This window comes from Neofelis nebulosa, chromosome 14, assembly GCF_028018385.1.
Source record: "Neofelis nebulosa isolate mNeoNeb1 chromosome 14, mNeoNeb1.pri, whole genome shotgun sequence".
NCBI classification, from domain to species: domain Eukaryota; kingdom Metazoa; phylum Chordata; class Mammalia; order Carnivora; family Felidae; genus Neofelis; species Neofelis nebulosa.
In genome coordinates, this window is record NC_080795.1 from 67,416,145 (window position 1) to 67,438,851 (window position 22,707).

At 36.4% G+C, this 22,707-nt stretch overlaps 1 protein-coding gene across 4 annotated transcripts in view; it reads right to left on the reverse strand.

Annotated features, from left to right (window-relative positions):
- TMEM65 (transmembrane protein 65) overlaps positions 1-22,707 on the reverse strand; it is a 53,234-nt gene that overhangs the window by 27,210 nt on the left and 3,317 nt on the right. Inside the window, exon 2 of one of the 4 annotated variants that reach the window (XM_058699006.1) lies at positions 7,724-7,804. The exons of the other annotated variants lie outside the window; for them this stretch is intronic. Within the exon in view, the coding sequence (XP_058554989.1) occupies positions 7,724-7,804 (81 nt within the window). The remainder of the gene's footprint in view (positions 1-7,723; positions 7,805-22,707) is intronic. 4 annotated transcript variants of the gene reach the window in all.

Consider the following 22,707-nt stretch of genomic DNA (forward strand, 5'->3'; position numbering starts at 1 on the left):
TAAAGAGATGTGGATATTGAGTTTGTTTTTTTTTTTTGACTTAGGAATTTTTTAGCAAAATTAGAAAATAACATTTAAAATACTAATATCCTTTGCCTTGTCCAAAGGAAAAAGTTACACTTTTCAAGTATGAAGATCATACATGTTTACTGCAGGAAATTAATTGGATTCAGAAAAAAAAAATTAAGTACATATAACTTCTCAGAAATGAACATTTTGCTGTATTACCCTTTGATCTTTTTTCTATAGAGATGTATACATAAAACATATTCTGCCATTTTTACAAAGCATTATATGGTGAATATTTTCCCTTATCTTCAATTTTTTTAAGGTAATGATTTGATTGGTGGCATTTTTTTTTCTATCTGGCCATGATTTCTATTTATTTTATTTTATTTTAATTTTTTCTTCCAAGTTTTTATTTAAATTCAAGTGAGTTAACATTTAGTGTAGTATTGGTTTCAGGAGTAGAATTTAGTGATTCATCACTTACAACACCAACTGCTCTCCTTAATGTCCATCACCCATTTAGCTCATCTCCCCACCCGACTTGCCAACAGCAACCCTCAGTTTGTCCTGTGTAGTTAAGAGTCTCTTACGGTTTGTCTCCCTCTCTGTTTTTATCTTATTTTATTTTGCCTTCCATTCCCCTGTGTTCATCTGTTTTGTTTCTTAAATTCCACATATGAGTGAAATCATATGGTGTTTGTCTTTCTCTGACTGACTTATTTCACTTAGCATAATACACCCTAGTTTCATTCACCTCGTTGCAAATGGCAAAATTTCATTCTTTTTGATGGCTGAGTAATATTCCATTGTGGTGTGTTTATACACATGTGTGTGCGTGTGTGTGTGTGTGTGTGTGTGTGTGTATTTCTTTATCTATTCATCAGTTGATGGGCATTTGGGCTCTTTCTATATTTTGGCTACTGTTTGACAGTGCTGCTATAAACATTGGGGTGCATGTGCCCCTTTGATAAGTTATTTTTGCATCCTTGGGATAAATACTCAGTAGCACAACTGCTGGGTCCTCGGGTAGTTCTATTTTTAATTTTTTGAGGAACCTCCATACTATATTCCAGAGTGGCTGCACCAGTTCAGATTACCACCAAGAGTGTAAGAGGGTTCCCGTTTCTCCACATGCTCACCAACATGTTGTTTCCTGAGTTGTTAATTTTAAGCCATTCTCACAGGTGTGAGGCAGTATCTCATTATAGTTTTGATTTGTGTTTCTCTGATGATAAGTAATATTGAGCATCTTTTCATGTGTCTGTTAGCCACCTAGACATCTTCTTTGGCAAAGTGTCTATTCATGCCTTCTGCCCATTTCTTCACTGGATTGTTTTTTGGGTGTTGAGTTTGATAAGTTCTTTATAGATTTTGGATACTAGCCCTTTATCAGGTATGTCATTTGCAAATATCTTCTACCATTCCAATAGCTGCCTTTTAGTTTTGTTGATTGTTTCCTTTGCTGTGCAGAAGTTTTTTATCTTGATGAGGTCCCAATAGTTTATTTTTGTCTTGTTTCCCTTACCTCCAGAAATGTGTCTAGTAAGAAACTGCTATAGCTAAGGTCAAAGAGGTTGCTGCCTGTGTTCTCCTCCAGGATTTTGATGGTTTCCTGTCTCACAGTTAGGTCTTTCAGCCATTTTGAATTTATTTTTGTGTCTGGTGTAAGAAAGCCGTCCGGTTTCATACTTCGGCATGTCACTGCCCAGTTTTCCCAACACCATCTGTTGAAGAGACTGTCTTTTTAAATTGGATATTCTTTCCTGTTTTGTGGTAGATTAGTTGACTGTATAGTTGTGAGTCCATTTCTGGGTTTTCTATTCTGTTCTACTGATCTATGTGTCTGTTTTTGTGCCAGTACCATACTGTCTTGATGATCACAGCTTTATAATGCAGCTTGAAGTCCGGAATTGTGATGCCCCCTGCTGCGCTTTTCTTTTTTTCAACATTACTTTGGCGATTCAGGGTCTTTTCTGGTACCATACAAATTTTAGAATTGTTTGTTTTAGCTCTGTGAAAAATGCTGGTGTTATTTTGATAAGGATCGCACTGAGTGTGTAGATTGCTTTGGGCAGTATAGACATTTTAATAATATTTGCTCTTCTAATCCATGAGCATGGAATGTTTTTCCATTTCTTTGGGTCTTCTTCACAATTTCTTCCTCAACAATTTCTTTCCGAAGTGTTCTATAGTTTTCAGTTACACATCTTCTACCTCATTGGTTAGGTTTATTCAGAGGTATCTTATGGATTTTGGTGTAATTGTAAATAAGGTTGATTCCTTGAATTCTCTTTCTGCTGCTTCATTATTGCTATCTAGAAATATCGGTGGCATTTTTTCATCATATGATGTATAACAGTTTAATCCCCTATCACTAGATATTTATTCTTTGGTTTTTTTCCACATTTACAAATAATATTAATATAAACTTGTATCTAAATCTTTTTATGTTCCTCTGAAAGTTCCTTAGGGTAGATTCCTAAATGGTAATACTGAGTCGGAAGGAAGGAAGGAAGTTAAGGATTCTTAAAATTTTGCAAAATTTCTCTCAGAAAGAGTATGTCAAATTATGCCCATCTTGCTTCATGATTTTTCCAATATAACACTCCATTAAAAATATTTTCATGTTTTCAGAATGTAGACACGTTTAATGTTGTCATTAAAGCAAATATTTGAAAGAAATTTCTAAGCCCTAATCAATTATCAATTATTTTAATTGGTATTTTAATTGGTAAAATATTGTAATAAAACAATCAGGTAGAGTGAGTCTGAGATATCTCCCTTTAACTATATTTTCCTTTGAAAATAATTCTTTTATAAAAAACCTTCAGTCTAATATTAATAAGTATTTATAAAATACTTTTTAGGGGGCGCCTGGGTGGCGCAGTCGGTTAAGCGTCCGACTTCAGCCAGGTCACGATCTCGCAGTCCGTGAGTTCGAGCCCCGCGTCGGGCTCTGGGCTGATGGCTCGGAGCCTGGAGCCTGTTTCCGATTCTGTGTCTCCCTCTCTCTCTGCCCCTCCCCCGTTCATGCTCTCTGTCTGTCCCAAAAATAAATAAAAAAAAACATTAAAAAAAAATTAAAAAAAAAAAAAAAATACTTTTTAGGATAAGGTATGCCTTGTTTCTTTTTTAAACAAGTTACTCTACTTAGAGGTATATCTTAAATTGAAAATCAAAATGCTTTGGTAGAACTGTAAGTAGAATATTACTGTTTCTATGTTTTAGCCTCTATTATAAAACACATTTATAATGGTGATACTGGAAAACAAAACTAGACCCCTTCACGTACAAAATGAGTTTTATTACATCATTCAGTAGAAACCATAATTTGTCATTTTCATAGTTAAACATTCCATTCATTAAATTTAACCATATTTTACAAAGTATAAATCCAAACTTAAAAAAAAAATCTGAAAAACAAAAAAAGCGTCTTGTTTTCTACTATGATTTCGAGGCAATGATAATTCTACATGTGGTAACTTATTTTAGTCTGTTACTATGGACATAATCATCAATATAAGATCACAAATCAAAGGAATAATTTAAAATCATTTATAATGTACTTAATGAGAAAAATACTAAAGCAACTACACTCTGAGATAGTTTAATGCACACGTTATTCCTTCAATTACAAATAACTCAATAGTCTGTCCAATTAGCTAGTTTTGATCTTTTGAGCACCTACTACTTGTTCCAGGCCCCACCCCAGCATCTTCCCCAAGGAAGTACAGGAAGTAGAGTTGGCAACACAAATCACACTTTGGTCTAATAAAAGATTTATGAAAAGAACAGGGATGAAACTACTGTGTTCAAGCAACAATTTAGAGCCTGCAAGTCTCAGTTACTCTATTTATGAACATTATGAATAATGGTTTAGACTTTTAACAAAATCAAAAGTTCTAAAGGGCAAGGTGAAATTTGCAATAAATATAGAACACATTAAAGAATTTAAAGATTTAAAATACAAACCATGCCATATACAAAATAATTTAAACAAATTGTATAAAATGATCAAACATGCACCAAACAGGAAAAAGCTTTAAAAAAAGGTTTATTTTCAAAAGCCACAAAGCAGTATTTTCAAAAGAAACGCAATCATATGGCTAAGTAATACACTTATAAAAACTGACACTCAAAACTGAAAAATGGAAACATTCTTTAGAAGTAGCAAGGAACTAAACTTTTTAACTTAGTAAATTTAAATTATCAAGTCTTTTATAATAAAAGCTATAATTGTAAAAATACTTTTTTAATAATTTTTTTAAGTGCATGCTTTAAAAAAAATGCATGCCTTAGCTAAGACCAAAGACAAAAAGCATTTGAGTGTGATTTTGTCATTTTATTTAGCATTTAAAAGTTTATTGCAACATGCACATTATGTAGAAAAGAAACTTCTACCTGGATGGCATAATAATACTATTACCTCATTAACTTCTGGGGAACATAACATGGGACCTGGGGTTTCATTGTAACCTACACTGGTATCTAATTCACTTCACTGCAATTAACCCATTCCTGGGTTGAGGCAGGCCAGTCATGTAACAGCTGAGGGCAGGAGTTGGCCAGCAGTAATGATGAAGAAGACAGTGCCCAATTAATTATCACTTTTATTAACATAATTAGTGTATTAGCTTGTTAACTGCTTAACTCTGGCTTAAAAAAGAGTAAATACTAGAAGTACAATAATTTATTTCTCTCTTATCTGTCATTTCCTAGGATTTTTTTTAGGATAATCAAACATTGATTTGTTGTTGCTTTTACATGTCTAACTTGTATATATTATATATACATATATATATGAATATATGTATACATACACTTATATATACTACTTAACACAGAGATTACGTTCCTTCCTTTCCTTCATGCCAAAGGAAGACAGAAAAAGGAAATAATTATTACTATATATAATTATTACTATATATATAATATATAATTACCATATATATAACTATATATATAATAATTACTATATATATTATATATAATATAATACTATATATAAATATTACTATATATATACTATATATATAATTACCATATATTATATATATAATATAATATATATGTATAATATATATAAATATATATATACTATATATAATTATTACTACATATAATGATATTCCTTTTTTAAAAAAGGCTAAGATAAAAACAACAGTACAACTCATAAAATAATCAGATCTTCTTACTTTTACTTATTACATACAGACGATAGTATGTAACTTTAAGAAACTTTAGAAAATCATACGGCTAGGTATATTATACATAGATACATTGTATTATAGATGGAAAGCTTAAAGTGAGCTAGAAAAACATAATATTTCATCTTGGAACAGGATAAGTAATAGAGATATCTGTGGGTATAGTTACCTAGATTCCCCAGAAGACATTCATTTTAAAACAAAATTACTTAGGGGTGCCTGGGTGGCTCAGTCGGCTAAGCGAAGCATCCAACTTCGGCTCAGGTCACGATCTCAACAGCCATGAGTTCGAGCCCCACGTCAGGCTCTGTGCTGACAGTCCAGAAGAGCCTGGAGCCTGCTTTGGATTCTGTGTCTCCCTCTCTCTCTGCCCCTCCCCCACTTGCACTCTGTGTCTCTGCCTCTCAAAAATAAATAAACATTAAAATTTTTTTTAAATAAAATTGCTTAATACTAGAAAGGAGCTGAGATTTTTCATCAATGAATTACCTTTTTCCTTTTCAATCATTCTTCAAAGAATTATTTCACAGAATGTTAAAGCTGAAAGGATCCTTAGAAACCATCGGCCAGTAATTCTCAACATGGAGTATATACCTCAACCCTTGTTCACAAATAACAGGGTTGCTTTCGGATGTGACAGTGACTGGGAAATGCTACTGGTATTAGAGATTCTAAACACCCTGCAATGCACAAGAGAGTCCTTCATAATGAAGATTTATCCAGCTCAAATGCCAGTAGTATACCCACTAAGAAATACTGAGTTAATTCTCCACTTTGAAGATGGGGCCATTTAGGCCCAGAGATGTTAAGTGACTTATTTGAGGCTACACAGCTGGATCTAGAATCCAGATTAACATTCTCTTGTTCTACTTCTCTTTCAATGAATAAAATCTCAATAGAAAAACATAGAAAACCAAGAATCACTTGTATGTTAATACATACATTGATCATATAATATTTGAAATTGAAGTAAAATTACAATTAACTAAAATATCAGTATCCCTTTCAAATTGCTATTTTCTGGTCCTAAGAAGTAATTTCCTTTCAGATAAATCATATTTCAAAAATCAATCACAGTTAAAAGAAAGAGGAGACAATGAACTGACATATTATGGTTACCAAAGAACATTTTTTGAATGGAAAATTACATGGTTTCTGCTGGTTTCAGAACAATTTAATACCCTATAGTCTAGCACTAATCTTCCCTTCTAATCCTGAAGAAATTTATCATAGCAAAATGAACACTGACTTAAAAATCCAAAGGACTTGACGCTAATCTCTTTGTGATGTATATGTAACTAGTTGCCAAATCTTGAACATGTTGTAAACCCTCTAGATCTATTTCATGTTACAAAAAATGAGTTTAGGTCTTGTGATCCTTGCCAGCTCTAAGATTCTCATTCCATATTTCTTCTTTATTGCATAATTAGTGGGATAAAAAAATAGAGGGTTTGAAAAACATATTCATGAAGAAGCATCCTACAGTGAGCAGAGATACAATTAAAGACCAAGTCTCAAAAGGTAACCATGGACAGGTCAAGTTCAAGTATTAAGTACTTATTGTTCAGCAGCATCTTACTTCCTACTGATATCGGCCATCATCTACAGAATCACTATTATTCCTTTTTCCCTACCTTGTCCTAAAAAATGAAGGCTAAGTAAACAATCTTTAGAATAATTCAAAATTAAAACTTTATCCTTAAAAAGACATTTCCATTAAACAGTTAACTTCTACATATACACAGAGATAAAAACTTTTTAATTTTAAAGTTACGTTAGAAATGGCCAAGTAGAATATACTGGGGTCTTTTTGCAGGAAATATTAGTGTGTGTGTGTGTGTGTGTGTGTGTGTGTGTGTGTGTGCGCGCGCGCGCGCACTACGCTTCTACATATCTCTTAAGCTCTTACAGTCTGGTTTTTGCTCTTGACAGTATATATACAGCCTAAGAAAACTAAGTTGCATTTAACCTTTATTCTTATAAAATTTCAATCATTCCATAAGATATTTTTTATTCCTTTTCATACATGTGTTATGCTTCTTAGGCAATATATTAAATAGTAATCAAAAATAAATAAAATAGGGACAGAGAGACAGTTATTTTTATTTCTCCCTCCCTCCATCTCTCTCTCACATACATACACATACACATGCACACACACACACAACATAATTCCTCCAACTAGCACATGCAACATAAGTTAGCTACCAAGCTGTATGGAAACTGAATCTGAAAAAAATTTTTTGTGTCTTGTTAAGGTCATAAATTTAATCCCTCAGTTAATTAAACATGCAATTATTATTCCATCATATCCACAAAGTCTAGGATTAGATAATAAAAATAAATACCCTGTAGACAGTCTAAAACACTGGTGCAAATAAAAAAGGGGGTTATCATTATAACCAAAACATTCTGTTTCAAACAAGCAAGAAGTTCTGTCAAATAGATGCTTTGCTATTTGCAGTAACAGCTGACAAACACTCAATACTGTTAAGATTGTACTATACCAAAACTATCAGGGGTCTCTGCTGATGATACCTTCTTCGCTCGCTTCACAATGGCAATCTCAGGTTTGGGATATCTGCATGCTAGAAATATTGTAAAATCAAAGTGTATTCAAGTGATAAAGTAAAATATGTATTAATAAAAAATTATGAAATTTTGAAGTGAAACATGTTAGAATAAAGGCAGACCTTGCTTTGCACAATAGCGTGGTTAACACGACCAAGGACACATTAAAATCATGGGCAAATGACACGATGAAAAAGAACATAACACCACTTCTATATTATTCCTGTCAAAGATGCATAACTGGAATCTATTCATGAAGAAAGAGACAAAATCAAATTGAAGTACATGCTACAAAATAACTGGTCTATAAACCTCAAAAGTGCCAAGGTCATCAAGGCCAAGCTAAAGACTGATGGACTGTTTCAGGTGGAAGGAAATTAAAGATATTTAATAACTAAATGCAACATGTGACTTTGGACTGGATCTTTTTGTTGTAAAGGCACGTTGTTGGGACAACTGGTGAAAGTGAGCTTCCTGGGAGTACTTAGATGGCAGTGTATGTTACATTGTGGCTATATAAAGCAATGTTCTTGTTTGTGAGAAATATACACCAAAGTATTCCAGTTGTGGCCATTGCAATGCAGTTGGTCCTTAACGGCTGGAAGTTCTGCCAAGAGACAGCTCGTAGTGGCCAGTCACCGTGGGAGACAGCCTCAGCCAAAGAATGCTGCCTCACCCAAGGTTCTGTACCCTGCCCAAGGCAGTCCACATCCAATAGCTCATTTTTACAGAGACAGGGGCCCAGACCTCTCACGCAACTCAGAACAATGTTGTTGGGTCATCCCAACTGTAGAACTCTCTACAGGTTAAGCTGAGGCTTCCACCGAGACCCCATCACTTTACTTGCACCTCTGCCCAAACCTGCTTCCTTCCCCCCATTCCCTTCCCTTAGGAAGGTGAGGATTTCAACAGCATTCCCCAATAAACTTCCTGTAAGCTAATCTTTGTCTCAGAGACTGCTTTCTAAAGAACTCAACCTATGACAGGGATCATATCAGGAGCTTATTCGCAAATGTTTCAGGGGAAATTAAAAAAAAAAAAAAAGCTTATTGTGCTATACTTGAAACTCTGAGATTTGTTATATAAATAGAGAGAGATATATAAAATTGAAGTTATTTCAAAATCTTAAAAGTAATTCAAAATTAAGTGGGGAAAGCAAAGGAAGAACAGAATAAAGGAAGGCAAAAGAATAAGACTAGGGGCATGGTTCACTGAAGAAATGAAACTAACCAATGGACAGAATATTAAAGATGTTAATGGATAATGAAACAGATGAGCAAAAAAGAATGTATCTATTACACAGCATTTGTAACCAAAAGTAATCATTGTGTAACTATAAAATCAGTATTAACAATTTACATTTTTTGCTTGTCTTTAAGAAGCCCCTTTAAGCAGGAAAAAAAAAAAAGCTAGAATGTAAGATCTTAGTCACAAATACAAAATTCTGCCAGCTCACAAAATGTGCCACATCTTACATTATCATGCTCACATCTGTTGGCCTGTTATCTTTTTTTTTTTTTAATTTTTAATGTTTATTTATTTGAGAGAGAGAGAGAGGGAGAGAGAGAGGGAGAGAGAGAGCAAGCTGGGAAGGGGCAGAGAGAGAGGCAGACTGAGAATCCCAAGCAGGCTCCAAGTTGTCAGTGCAGAGCCCAATTCCAGGCTCGAACCCATGGATCATAAGATCATGATCTGAGCCAAAATCAAGAGTTGGATGCTTAACCAACTGAGCCACCCAGGCACCTCAACCTGGTTTCTTTCATAATTCAAACATGCCTGAGTTTATCTATATGACTTCAACTCTTTCCAACCTGAAAAACATAAACAAAAACACCTTCTATAACCTTGCTCCTCAACGGACCTGTAGCACTGCCATCACTACAAACTTGTTAGAAAGGCAGAATTTCAGGTCCCACTCCAAACTGACTGAAATAGAACCTGTATTTCAATAAGATTTCCAGATGACTTTGTATGTACATTCAGCTTTGTGAAGCAGGGCTCTAGTTTCCACTATGGGATGTCAAAAGCCGTAAAGAGTACTGCTCCCACCTTTCGGGTGAAAACAAAGTCACACTAAATTCAAATTCCTGACTTATTTTGAACCTGGAAGAGAACTCAAGTCACAGAGCAAACAAGAGGCAGGCACCTGCAAGGACAGAGGGGACATTAGCACTTGCTTAGTTGCGACAGATGCAACTAGATACCACAAGAGCATAGCTAGAACGGTAAGGGAACCGGTGATGGCACAGTGAAGGCTGGAGGGACGTGTGAAGGCACAAGGGTATGCATAAATGAGAAGACTCTGCACCTTCTGGCAGATTCTTTGACCAGAAATCCTACCAGATGCAAAAAAGATGAGAGAAAGCTAAAGTGTTCATTATGGTGCAGACTTGGAGGAGGGGAAAAGCAGTCGTGCAGGGAATATGAAACTCTACCTAGATCCTTTTGCAATCTGTCCTATGAGTCAAAAGCCTTAATCTGCAAGAAGGGGAAAAATAAAATACTATTATTTTCCTTAGGGCAGGTAGGGTGATCAACTGCCCAGTTTGCCCAAGACTGTCTCAATTTTAGCAATGAAATTCCACATCCCAGGAAAAAATGTTCCCCCAATCTCTTAGGTATTTTAATTTGAAAAATAGAATTTCCAATCATCTTTTTGATTTCTATGAAAATTTTAACGACACTGAAGAAAAAGTAAGACTGTGGATAAGTTGTAAGAATCTATAACTGGTAAGAACATGACTTTCTGAAAAAATGAAATAGCTAAAGCTTTATGAAATACAAGAAAACATAGTTTCAATTAAGATATATTACGATTGAAATGTGTTAAAATGACAAAAGCTGGTCTCTTACAGGTATTGGTTCTAAGAAAATACAGATGATTTAAAAATTAAATGAATCTATAAAAAAGTTTCCATTAGTAAAGTTTAAAGTTATAATATACAACACAGTTCCCCAAAAACTGCTTATTAATTTAATCTTATCTTGATATATGGAGTCAATTTTTTTGGTGCCATCTGAAAGTGGCTTTTGGAAATGTGAATTCATACAGCATGAGAATAATGCCCCTATTGGACTAGAATTCTACACAAGGCTGTCTGTAAGAAATGAGCATACTAGTAACAAATATTCAGAATAAATTCAGACTTCTGATTTATAAAAGATAGTCTCAGATAAAGTTAAGCTACTACCCAACATCTCCTGCCTCCATATCAAAGTTCCTGTTAAGAGATGAATCCTTCCTTACTAATACTCCTGCAGCCAACTAAAATCTGGTTTCTCCCCACAGAGCTTTTTATAAGACTGCTTCTAACAAAGACCTCAGTCTCTTTCATGCTTTTAAATCCAACAGACATCCTCTTACCAACCTCCCCCTCCCACCCCCCGCAAAGTCTTCCTCTTACTTGACCTATCCAAGGCATCAGATTTTTCTCTCTTGAAATACTCTCTTCTTCACTTTGCTTCTGGGATACACTATTCTTGATACTTTTCCTGTCTTTATGAACATTCCTTCTTGGTCTCCTCCTAGTTCTGGTTCTTCTCCCTCTTCCCTTCCAGCAAACTTTGGTGTTTTTCATAGTTCTCTCCTGGATTTTCCTCTCTTTTCACTCTACTTAATCTCCCCAACCTTGCTGCTGACTATATGGGTAGGATCCCAAATTTGCATCTTACTCTGGAGTTCAGGGTTCAAACAACTAATTAACTAATGGGTATCTTTATATGTATCTCATATCTCACAAATACCCAATACCAAAGAAGCTAAACATGAATGCACCTCTCCATTCCAAAACCTGCTTCTCCCCCCCACAGTCCTTTCCATTGTAAAGAATATCACTATCTTGTCAATGGCCCAAATCAGAAACCTGATTTGTATTTCACACCGCTGTCATCAAATACATATTCTATTGTTCGGTTAACAGTTTTCTTATTTAACTCCTAAATAAACTCTCTTGAATATGTGTACCCCTTTCTACCTTAACTTCCACTAGCCTAGTCCAGATCTCTATCATCTTTCCTTGATTTCTGCAAAGTTCTCCTAAATATTTTCCTCTCTTTCTGCCTCTAGTCTAATTCCTCTACTATCCATTCTCAGTGCTATAAGCAGAGTGATCTTTCTAAACTGCAAACATGTTGGCATTATTCATGATAGCTTACCTCTACAACCCAATGCACATATACCCCTGATCCACCTACCTCCTACTGAGCTCTAGATTTCAACTTGTCACTTTCTGTAAGGTGACATTGTCCCCTCTTCATTTCCCAGCTCCCCTGCTATCCCTCCCATGCACTTCAATGCACTGTACACCCTGTCATAGCACTTAACACACTGCATTATAATTTCAAACTAAACTGTCTCCTTCTTCCCTAAAATATAAACTTCGTAATTTTAAGAACCCTATCAATTGCCTCAATAGTGTCTGGCAAGTACACAGTTGAACCTCAAATTGTTAAATAAAAAAAAAAATCTTAATAAAATATCAAGCACTACAATGGTGAAAACTGGCATTTTTCCAAAATGTTATGACTTTTGTAACTCGTAGTAGTTACCCAACCAAAAATAACTTAATGATTACAAAGTTGTGTAATTAGGTTCCACAGAGAGTTACAAAGGAAGTGGAAGATAAGGCCCTAGCATTCAAGGAAGTTATAATATACTGATTTCATAGGATTTTTTTAAAAAAGGAGACTTGTATATATTTTAAAATGTACTACAGAGCTGGTAGAGATCTTAAAGATTGTATAATTAAACCCATGTTACAGTTATGATGGAATGAGCCTAAAAAAAAATAAGTGACTTATAAGCCCAAGGTGTTCCTTCCATTATGGATAATACACTACCAGGAGGAACTGAGATATACATAAAACACAGTGTAGTGGAGCAAAAATTTCCTGTCCCCTTCTAGGTCCTTTAAATGTTTCTTTAATGTTTATTTATTTTTGAGAGAGAGAGAGAGACAGAGTGCAAGTGGGGGAGGGGCAGAGAGAGAAAGAGATACAGAATCTGAAGCAGGCTCCAGGCTCTGAGCCGTCAGCACAGAGCCCAATGCGGGGCTCGAACTCACAAACTGTGAGATCAAGACCTGAGCCCACGTCAGACGCTTAACCCACTGAGTCACCCAGGCGTCCCCTCCCCTTCTAGGTCCTTTTAGCTGGACTAAGAACCAAATTGTCATGAGACAAGTTAACAGAAGAAAATTAAAATTAATTTCATTATATATGGGGAATCCACACAGACATGGAAATTCCAAAGATAGGCAAAGTGAGGTATACATGTCATTCTGAACTCAGAAGCAAAGGGTAAGGGTCTGGTACTTTAAAGGGAAGTAATGAAATTTACAGAAAGATAAAAAAGAGTAAATGTCTGGTAAACAAATGTTTGCTGGGCCACTCAGACACAATGGGACATAAAGGACTTAGAACAAACAGGCCTTGCCAGGTTCCTGTCCACCACAGGATAGCTCTGTTCCCAGAGTAAGTACTCTATCTAATTTTTTTAGGAAATTGTGGGGGAGGTAAAGAGCTTTATCCTGAATCTGCTGGGTTTTAATTATTTTTAACTCAAAAATAACCTTCATGCCAAAATGGCCCATCATGGAAGGGCCTGCCCTTGGCCCCTAACACACAGACACACAGACACACAGAGACAGACACACACACACACACTTCATGCTATTAAAACAATTCCTTTCCTTTATATTACATTCTACAATGTCCAAAGTTTTCAGTAAATAAGTTACAAATAGGTGTAGGGGTCAGCAAACTACGGCCCACAGGCCAAATCCCACCAGTTTTTTATGCAGTCAGTGAGCTAGAAATGATTTTACATTTTTAAATAGTTGGAAGAACAGCCCTCAACCACTATCAAACACTGAATGGCTACAGAAATTAGGGTAGCCATGGAAATATTTCTTAATGAATTCAATCCCAAACAGCATTTAAATATGAAATATACCACAGTAGTCACTGGAAGACTAATGATGTTTGAATCACAAGTAATGTTGAGCTGCTTTATATACTTCCCTTACTGTTAAAAGTTAAAAGAGGCAAGATCTTCATTTCCACACAAATATGTAGCGGTTTCATTCTCCTAGCTCAAACCACGATTCCAGCAGCATTCTACAAACCTCAGAGCAAGATCCGTATTTCAAAACCCTTTTAACTGTGTGCAGTTGAGAAGCTTCTGCCTACCACAAACTGGAAGGGATTAATATACAATGTGAAAAGACAAATATCAGGAGAAGAATCTAATAGAATTCTATAAAAGTCTTCTAAGCAATCAATATGTTCATTTAAAGTCAAAGGCTTACAGACTCATGTCAGTATTTGGAGGTACCTACCTTTGTGAAAAAGACATTTTCAAAGACAAAATATGTCAAACCTTATTACAGATTGGCAGTAACACATGGTATCTACAATCAATTTTGACAATGAGGGATACTAATATTGAACCCCAATTCAACCAAATGTTATCCCCCCAAAAGAATTTTACCTTCCTCATTAGAAGATCTGTATTAAAAAAAAAATTGTACTGGGGCGCCTGGGTGGTGCAGTCGGTTAAGCCTCTGACTCTTGATCTCAGCTCAGGTCATGATCTCAGTTTTAGGGTTCGAGCCCTGCATCGGGCTCTGCCCTGATGATGTGCAGCCTGCTTGAAATTCTGCCTCTCCTTCTCTCTGCCTCTCCCCCCACTAGTGCTTGCGCGCACACTCTCTCTCCCAAAATAAATAAACTTTAAGAAATTTTTACAAAATTGTAGTTACTTTATTATATTTTTAACTTCTCCAGCAAAAAAAATATCTGTGGAAGTTTGTTTTCTTTTATATAAATACTATACAATATCCTCAATTTTGCCTTTTGGCCGATAAAGCTTAAAATTTTTACAATCTGGCCCTTTACAAAACATTTGCCGACCGACCTCTGTTCTGTAAAGAAGCTAAATACTTTTTTTAATTTCTATAAGACTAGTACCAAAATTAAGAGTAAGAAGTATTTTAACCAATTCTCTATTCAACCTATTCAGGTATGTCCCCCCACCAAAGATCTTTCCAAAGTCGCCAGTGACCTCCTTGTAAACGAATTCTATCTTACTTGCCCTCACCAACATACATCATTGAAGGTCATTTCCTCATTCTTGAAACAGTTTCTCTCTTGGCTTCAAAACTCTTTGGTTTTCCTATTTCACTGGACGCCCCTCCTCACAGCTTTCTTTGCTGGCTCCTACTCTTCTGACTTTGAAACTTTGGGGCTTCACAGTCTCAATTATGGACTTTTTTCCTCTTCTCTATCCAAAGGTCAGCAAACAGTTTCTGTAAAGGAACAGATTCTAAATATCGCAGGCTTTGGGGGCCATATGGCCTCTGTCACAACTACTCAACTCTGCCATTCTAGTGCAAAAGCAGCCATAGACAATACATAAATGAATGAGTGTAACTCTACTGCAATAAACTTAATTTACAAGAAGTGGGTGGCTAGATTTGCTTGTGGCCCCACCCCTGACCTAGGCTCTCACCTTTGGTGCCTTCCTCTCTCCCCTGACTAGGTAGCAATCTATATACAACTGTTAACACCCACATTACATCTGTAGCCTAAACTTCTCCTGTGAATTCCAGGTTTATGTGAAAACACACACACACACACACACACACACACACACACACACACCCCTAATCTATTTTTCCCCAGTCTTCTCCCTGGCAGTTAATAGCACCACCTTTTATCCAGTTACTATAGTCAGAAACCTAAGTCATCACTTACTGTTTCCTTTCCCTTAATTACCTGTCCCTTTCCAACTCATCAGCAGTCCTACCAGTTCACTCTCAAATATGTATCTTGAATCCATCTCCTGTTCTTCATCTCCATGGCTGCCTAGTCTAAGCCACCAACTTCTCTAGACTAAACTGCTACAACAACTTCCTAATGGTCTCCTAGCTTATGCATTTGCACCCTCTAATTTGTTCTCAAAAAGCATCCAAGTGCTCTTTAAATTCCATTACTTCACTCTCATGTTCACACCCAAGAATGGCCTTCAGACGGTTTACCTACAGAGGCCCTGACGAACCTTGCTTCTGCCTACCTGCCTATCTCCTCTCATTCCACGCTCCCCCTTGTTCTTTATGTTGCACCTATGTCTGCCCTCTGTCAATCCCTACACCGTGCAGCCTCTTCCTGTCTCAGGGTCTTGGTATTTGCTTTTCCTTCTCAGAATGCTCTTCCTTCAGCTGTCTGAATGACAGCTTTTCCCTCAATCCTTTATTTTCAGCTTAAATATCACCTACAAAAAGGCCTTCCCGGATTATCTTATCCAAATCAAGTGTCATTCTGTTTATTCATCTAATAGTACACACTATCAACAATTATCTTGCTTATTTACTTTACTGCTCATATCTTTCCTTCCTCAAAATAGTAAGCTTTATGAGTATTTTGCCAAATCAATTCTCTGATGTACCCCCAACACCTAGCACAGCATCCATTATATAGTAGGTACAGTAACAAATATTTACTAAATAAATAAATTTTCAAAGCTGGAAAGCTTTCCTATGAATAATATGTTACATATTTAAAAATAAAAATCCAAAAACTCATTCACAAAACCTAAAGGAGGGGCGCCTGGGTGGCTCAGTTGTTTGAGTGACCGGCTTCGGCTCAGGTCATGATCTCACAGTCCCTCAGGTAATGATCTCACGGTCCACAAGTTTGAGCCCGGAGTCAGGCTCTGTGCTGACAGCTCAGAGCCTGGAGCCTGCTTCAGACTCTGTGTCTCCCTCTCTCTCTGCCCCTCCCCTGCTAACGGTCTCTCTCTCTCAAAAATAAACAAACATTAAAAAATTAAAAAAAAAAAAAAAACTAAAGGAATTTTAAAATTAAGCTTACAAATTTACGTCAGAAGTCCCAAATACTAGTTTGCTAACTCTGCCAAAATTCTCACCTATAAACTTTTTAAGATGTTTATAAACTTTTTTTGCATATTGATTTTACTTTGACTCCCCTTATTTTCAAAGTAACAATGCCATGTTTGCTTTTGCACTGATGTTGTATACTGTGCAAATATATAGAAGATAGACTAAGATATGTTACCAGCATATGTCACTTTTATTATTTCAAGTGTTACTTTTTTTTCCCAATGTGTGTTAAAAAACCCAAGTCTGAATATCCAGAAAGGTGCAATAGTAAGAAACAAATAAAGCCAAGTTAAAAATTACCCTGCCGCACAGGTTGTAGGATCTTGGGCAAGCTACTCCTAGTCTAGGTATCTTAGTCTATAGAAAAAAAAAATTCCTTCTCTAAGAGAAATAAACAAAATAATTACATGAAAATTCACTTAGTTCAGTATGGCACATAACAAATACTCAAATGCTAAGTAACAGTAATAAAGATGATGTTAGCAACAGCAATAGTGGCAGTAATAGGATGTTTTCTATAAAATATAAGAACTATTATACAATAGAAATTCAGAAGTTAAGTCACAAAATGCCAGACTGTTTTTAAAATTATAAACATTTCTAATAACACAATGTACTGAATAATCTACCCTAAAATTCAGAAGACAGAAAATGTAAACAAAGGGCACCATTCTAATTTAAATTTCCCTAAAACTTTAAAAATAGTAATGTCTCAGTTAACTACCTTTTATGTTCTTAAGACAACAATCCTTTAAGTAGCCACAATCAGACGTTAACAAAAATACTCACAAGATCTTCAATATGAGAGCTGAAGAGTCAAAAGATTAACAACAACTTGATAGATGCAACTGGCTTGCTAAAAAGACAAAAGAGAGCAGTGGTGTAATGACCTTGAAATGTCTATCAGGAGTAAACCCTACTGGGAAACATAGAGGTATCAAAAAGCAGGGGTGGGGGGGGGATAATGAAACAGAAAGAAAAAAATAAAAACACTACGGAAGAATGACAAAGACTCGACATTAGAAAAAATAACAGAGGTATCAAGAAGCAGACCTCCTTTAGGTAGTAGAAAAGAATTTAACAGAACCACAAGAGATGAATGAGAACAGAAAAGTCTGAGGGCACCAGGGAGTGGGAGGAGGGGCAAAATAAGCCCCACACATTTCACCATCACTGTGACAGAGTCTAAAGAACATGCCAACTGCAATGGCACAGTGCTCTGGAGGCATTTGATGTGATGACTCACATGCCTACAAACAGAAGTAGCCCCCAAAGAAGCATTAGAGTATAGTATATAAAGACACCGGCATCTGGTAGAAGCTAAATTGTGCTCATTATACTTTTACTAAGGTAGAGAATAATGCAATACATTCAAATATGTCACCACCAAAGCCATCAAAGTAGAGCTTAAGGGGAACAACATCTTGTTACCTGTAAAGTCCTTTATCTAGAAGAGTCTCTCATTTACCAGATGATCTGGGGTAACTAACTTATTATATTTTAACATATACCAACTTGTTCTTAAGTGATTGTTTTCATTAACTTAAGATAGACATAAACCAATGAGTCAAAGACAAGGCTAGACAGAATCCTATAAATCTACATTGTAATTAATTCAGCTGAATTGAGAAAGATGCTAATAAAATCTACACTCAGGGATTTAGTCCCTATTTGTTCCAGTTACTTTTACACTATGACCTGCCAAAGAAAACCAGACAAGAGTGTGGTTATGCAAACTCATCACTATTTTTAGAAAAACTGAAACAATCTTCACTAATAATGGTTCAATATCAGATCATCCCCAACACACGAGATCATCCATTTAGTTCTACCTACCTTTCTAGATGGCCCTATAAATTGCAGATCTATTATTCCAATTTTCCTTTCCACAAAACTGTTTATAAAAATTTGCTTGTCATTAAGCAATATGTGACTACTGAGATTACTAAAACAGACACCACAAAATTAATGACTGGTGAATTAAACTGAAGCAGGGTTTCACTTTTCTGAAGCCATATTTTCTAAACATCTAATATTTAGAATTTGGTCAAGAATTTAGAAGTTAAGAGGTACCACAATCAAGGAAAACAGTTATCATAAAACTCATTTTATTTGATAGAGAGGCGAGGAGTTGATAAGGAGGTGAGGAGTTACTTCTCTGTCCTTATCCAAAGAAAAATAAATGTATAATAAAGCAATAAGCTTGAAGCAAAGATAATACACTGATAATAGCAAGTACCAATGGATAAAAGAAGAGGAGAGAGAAGGCAGAGGACTGAAGAAGAAACAGCCATATAGCATTTCATATAAAGCAATGGCTCTCAACCAGGGCAATTTTGCTACACTCCTCTCCTTTCCTCGACCCACAGTCTCCTCCAGGGAACATGTGGCAATGTCTGGAGAAACGTTTGCTTGAAACACTAGGGGTGAGGAAGGTGGGTGGGCACTATTGGCATCTAGTGGGTAGAGGACAGAGATGTTGCTAAACACCCCAGGTAGAGGACAGTTCCCACAACAAAGAATTGTCCAGCCCAAAATGTCAGTACTGCCCAAGGCTGAGAAATCTTGATACAGAAGGAGTCCTCTACATCTTATAAAATGAATCACTGTACTACCACTCAGTACAAGAATGAATGTTCTAAAGTCTTAAACAAATACTTGGCATGTTAATTGTATGCATTAATAGAGAAAGATAAAAGATTTCCAACAGAAATGATTAATTTTTTTAACATACTGATATAAAGGAATAAACTACAATTAGGCATGGTCACGTACATAGAATACCTCCTGATTTCTCTTCCCTGAATCTAGACTTCTAGCGATATGCTTAACCAACAACATGCAGCAGAAATGACATTCTGGAACTTCCAAGACTAGGTCATAACAAGTCTGTGGTAGACTAAATAATGTCTCCCAAAAATGTCCACATCCTAATCCTCTAACCTGTGAGTACCTTATTTTATATGGCAGAAGAGATTTTGCAGGTGTCACTAAATTAAGGATTCTGAAAGAGTGAGATTACCCTGGATTATCCAGGAGGACCCTAAATGTAATCTTGCAGGTCCTATATGGAGGAAGCAAAAAGGTAAATGAAGGAGATGATGTGTCAGCCAAAGCAGAGATTTAGAATGATGTGGTCAGGAACCAAGGAATACTGCAAGCTGGAAGAGACAAGGAACAGATTCTCTCCTGGAGCCTCTAGAAGGACTGAGCCTTGCTGACACTTTTATTTTGGCCCCTTAAATCTCATTTTGGACTTCAGACCTCTAGAACTCTAAGAGAATAAATTTGTGTTGTTTTAAGCCAATAAATTTGTAATTTGTTACAGCAGCAACAGAAAACTAATACAAAGTCTTACAGCTTCTACATAGATTGGAACTTTTTCTCTTGGAACTTTTTCTCTGTGAGTCATGACCAATCATATAAGTACTACAGTCTCCCAGAGAATGTTGTGCTAGTGAGGTCATGCGCATCTACTCTGGTCGACCATTCCAGATGAGCCAGCTTCCAGCCACCTCCACCAAAGTACCAGGCATGTGAGTAAAACCATCTTGGACCCTGCCACCAGCACATCTACCAGCTGAAATTTACGGAGGGACCTCCACAGACACCACATGAAACAAAGTCATCCAGCCAAGCCCTCCCTATATTCCTGAGCTGCAAAATCATGAAATATAAGAGAACAGTTATTGTTCTAAGTCACATGTAACCCTGAACATCCAGTTATATATGAGTGATGATTAGAGATTGTAAAACAGCACATATACATTTTATAATGGAAGAAAAAAATCCTATTATGTTAGCTATGTTCTGCTGGCAATAATCCCCAGTGATAAGATTACTCCATTATGCCAGTAATTCTAAAGTGTTCAGAATTAAGTTTTGTTGGAATATACTGCTGTAACTAGGCTCTTTCCATATTGGTAAATAACAGATTATAGCAAAGCTTCATAACTTATCTGGGCCCAAGATATAGAAGGTCTCAGGCGAACAAGAAGGAGAAGATGAAGGCAAAGAAGAAGGAGGAGGAGAAGGAGAAGGAGAAGGAGAAGGAGGAGGAGGAGGAGGAGGAGGAGGAGGAGGAGAAGGAGGAGGAGGAGGAGGAGGAGGAGGAGAAGAAGGAGGAGGAGGAGAAGGAGGAGGAGGAGAAGGAGGAGGAGGAGGAGGAGAAGGAGGAGGAGGAGGAGAAGGAGGAGGAGGAGGAGGAGGAGGAGGAGGAGGAGGAGGAGGAGAAGGAGGAGGAGGAGAAGGAAAAGCAGCCTCAGCAGCTCTCAGCTTATTAGAGATCTTTCAATTCTCTTGACTCAATTCACAATTCATATCCCCATCCCGGTTCTTCCTCTCTTGCTGGGTCTAGTTTGGGCTACACCTCCCCTATTCTTCTTTTACCATTTCAACCAAGCCTCTGAAATATATTTATTCACACATCTTAATTTGGAATATGAAAGGTTTTTCTTGCCCTTTTTTAATTCTCTTTGAGCAAAAGCCACAATTACCTCCAATTCATCCCAGAAACCAATAGCTTAGCTGAGTTGCTACTTTCTCACGTAACCATGGGCGGAGAAAAACGGGGATACTCTTGTTAAGAGACCAAGATCCCCAGTGAATCAGAACTCCATGAAAAAAGTCTTGTTTTTAAGCATTCTTGGTATCCACTTTAATATCAGATTTTAATCTTTTGGCCTTTCATTCTGCCAAAAGCCTCTTGTTGTATATGACAAGTTCTCACAATGAAACATCCTACCTTAAATGAATATCCACAAAAGATGAGAACTATAAGACTGAAGTTTAGAATTATATGGTGTATCTATATGGATGTAGATAAATGGCAAAAAAAAAAAAAAGCAAATTTAAAACATACACAATTACCACTTATACAGAGAAATAGAAAAAAAAATGCAAGTGATTAAGATCTAACATTAATAGAAAAACTGCTCTTTTCACCTCCATACATTTCTTATCTACTATTACGTAAAAGAAATCTCATTTTAAAAAGTACCTGGAGTAAACATTTAACAAAAATAATTCCCTAAGAAGCTCCTTTTTTTTTTCAGTTATCTTTCATTGTGCCTTCCCCAAACCCAGTTCTTATCTTGCTGTGTAATTCTCCAATAAACATTAGTTATAACACTTTTAAGTAAGTGCGGAAGGCAGCCTCCAAGGTGGCCCCCAGTGATTTCTACCTCCAGGTATTTGCACCATGTATGGCACCTTCCCACAATGTACCAGGACAAAATAAATGGACTCTCTCTTCTAAGACTGGGTTATGAAAGATTGTGGCTTCCAGCTTAGGCGCCCTCTCTCTGCCTCCCATCACTCATTCTTGGAGGATGCCAGCTTCCATGTCTTGAGAACACTTAGACTGTAGTGAGGCCCACAGGGCAGGAAACTGAGACTTCCAGCCCACAGCCACGTGAGTGAACCTTCTTGAAAATGCATCCTCCAGCCCTAGGCAAGACTTCAGCTGATGCAGGCCCAGCTAAAAACTTGATTACAAAAAATAAAAATAAAAGCTTGAGTATAACTTCATGAGATACCCCGTCAGAAACATGCCACAAAGCTAATTCAAGATTCCTGATCCCCAGAAACTTTGAGAAAAAACATGTTTGTTTTAAGCCACTATGTTTTACACAATAATGTATAACTAATAAAATGAGCATCGCCTGTCCTTCAAAAACCAACTCATATGTTTTGAAAGTTAAAAACAAAAACAAAAAACAACTATGAATAGAAATAATAATTGCAAAAATTTAAAAGACAAATTTGCTTTAAAACTCTTGGCTAAGACTGAAAGGCAACTATACTAATGTCAGCTTGCCAGTCCTGTCATAAAAACAATGAACCAACAGAGAATTATCGGGAAAATATGGACTGTCTCTAGAAGAAGAGAGATTAGGTTAAGCATGTACATTGAGAACACAACATCAACTTTTTTAAAACTGAGAAGGAAATCATTTTGTAATTTGAAAATCACAATAGCCTATTTAACTGTGATAAGACATCCCACACAGCTCATCTTA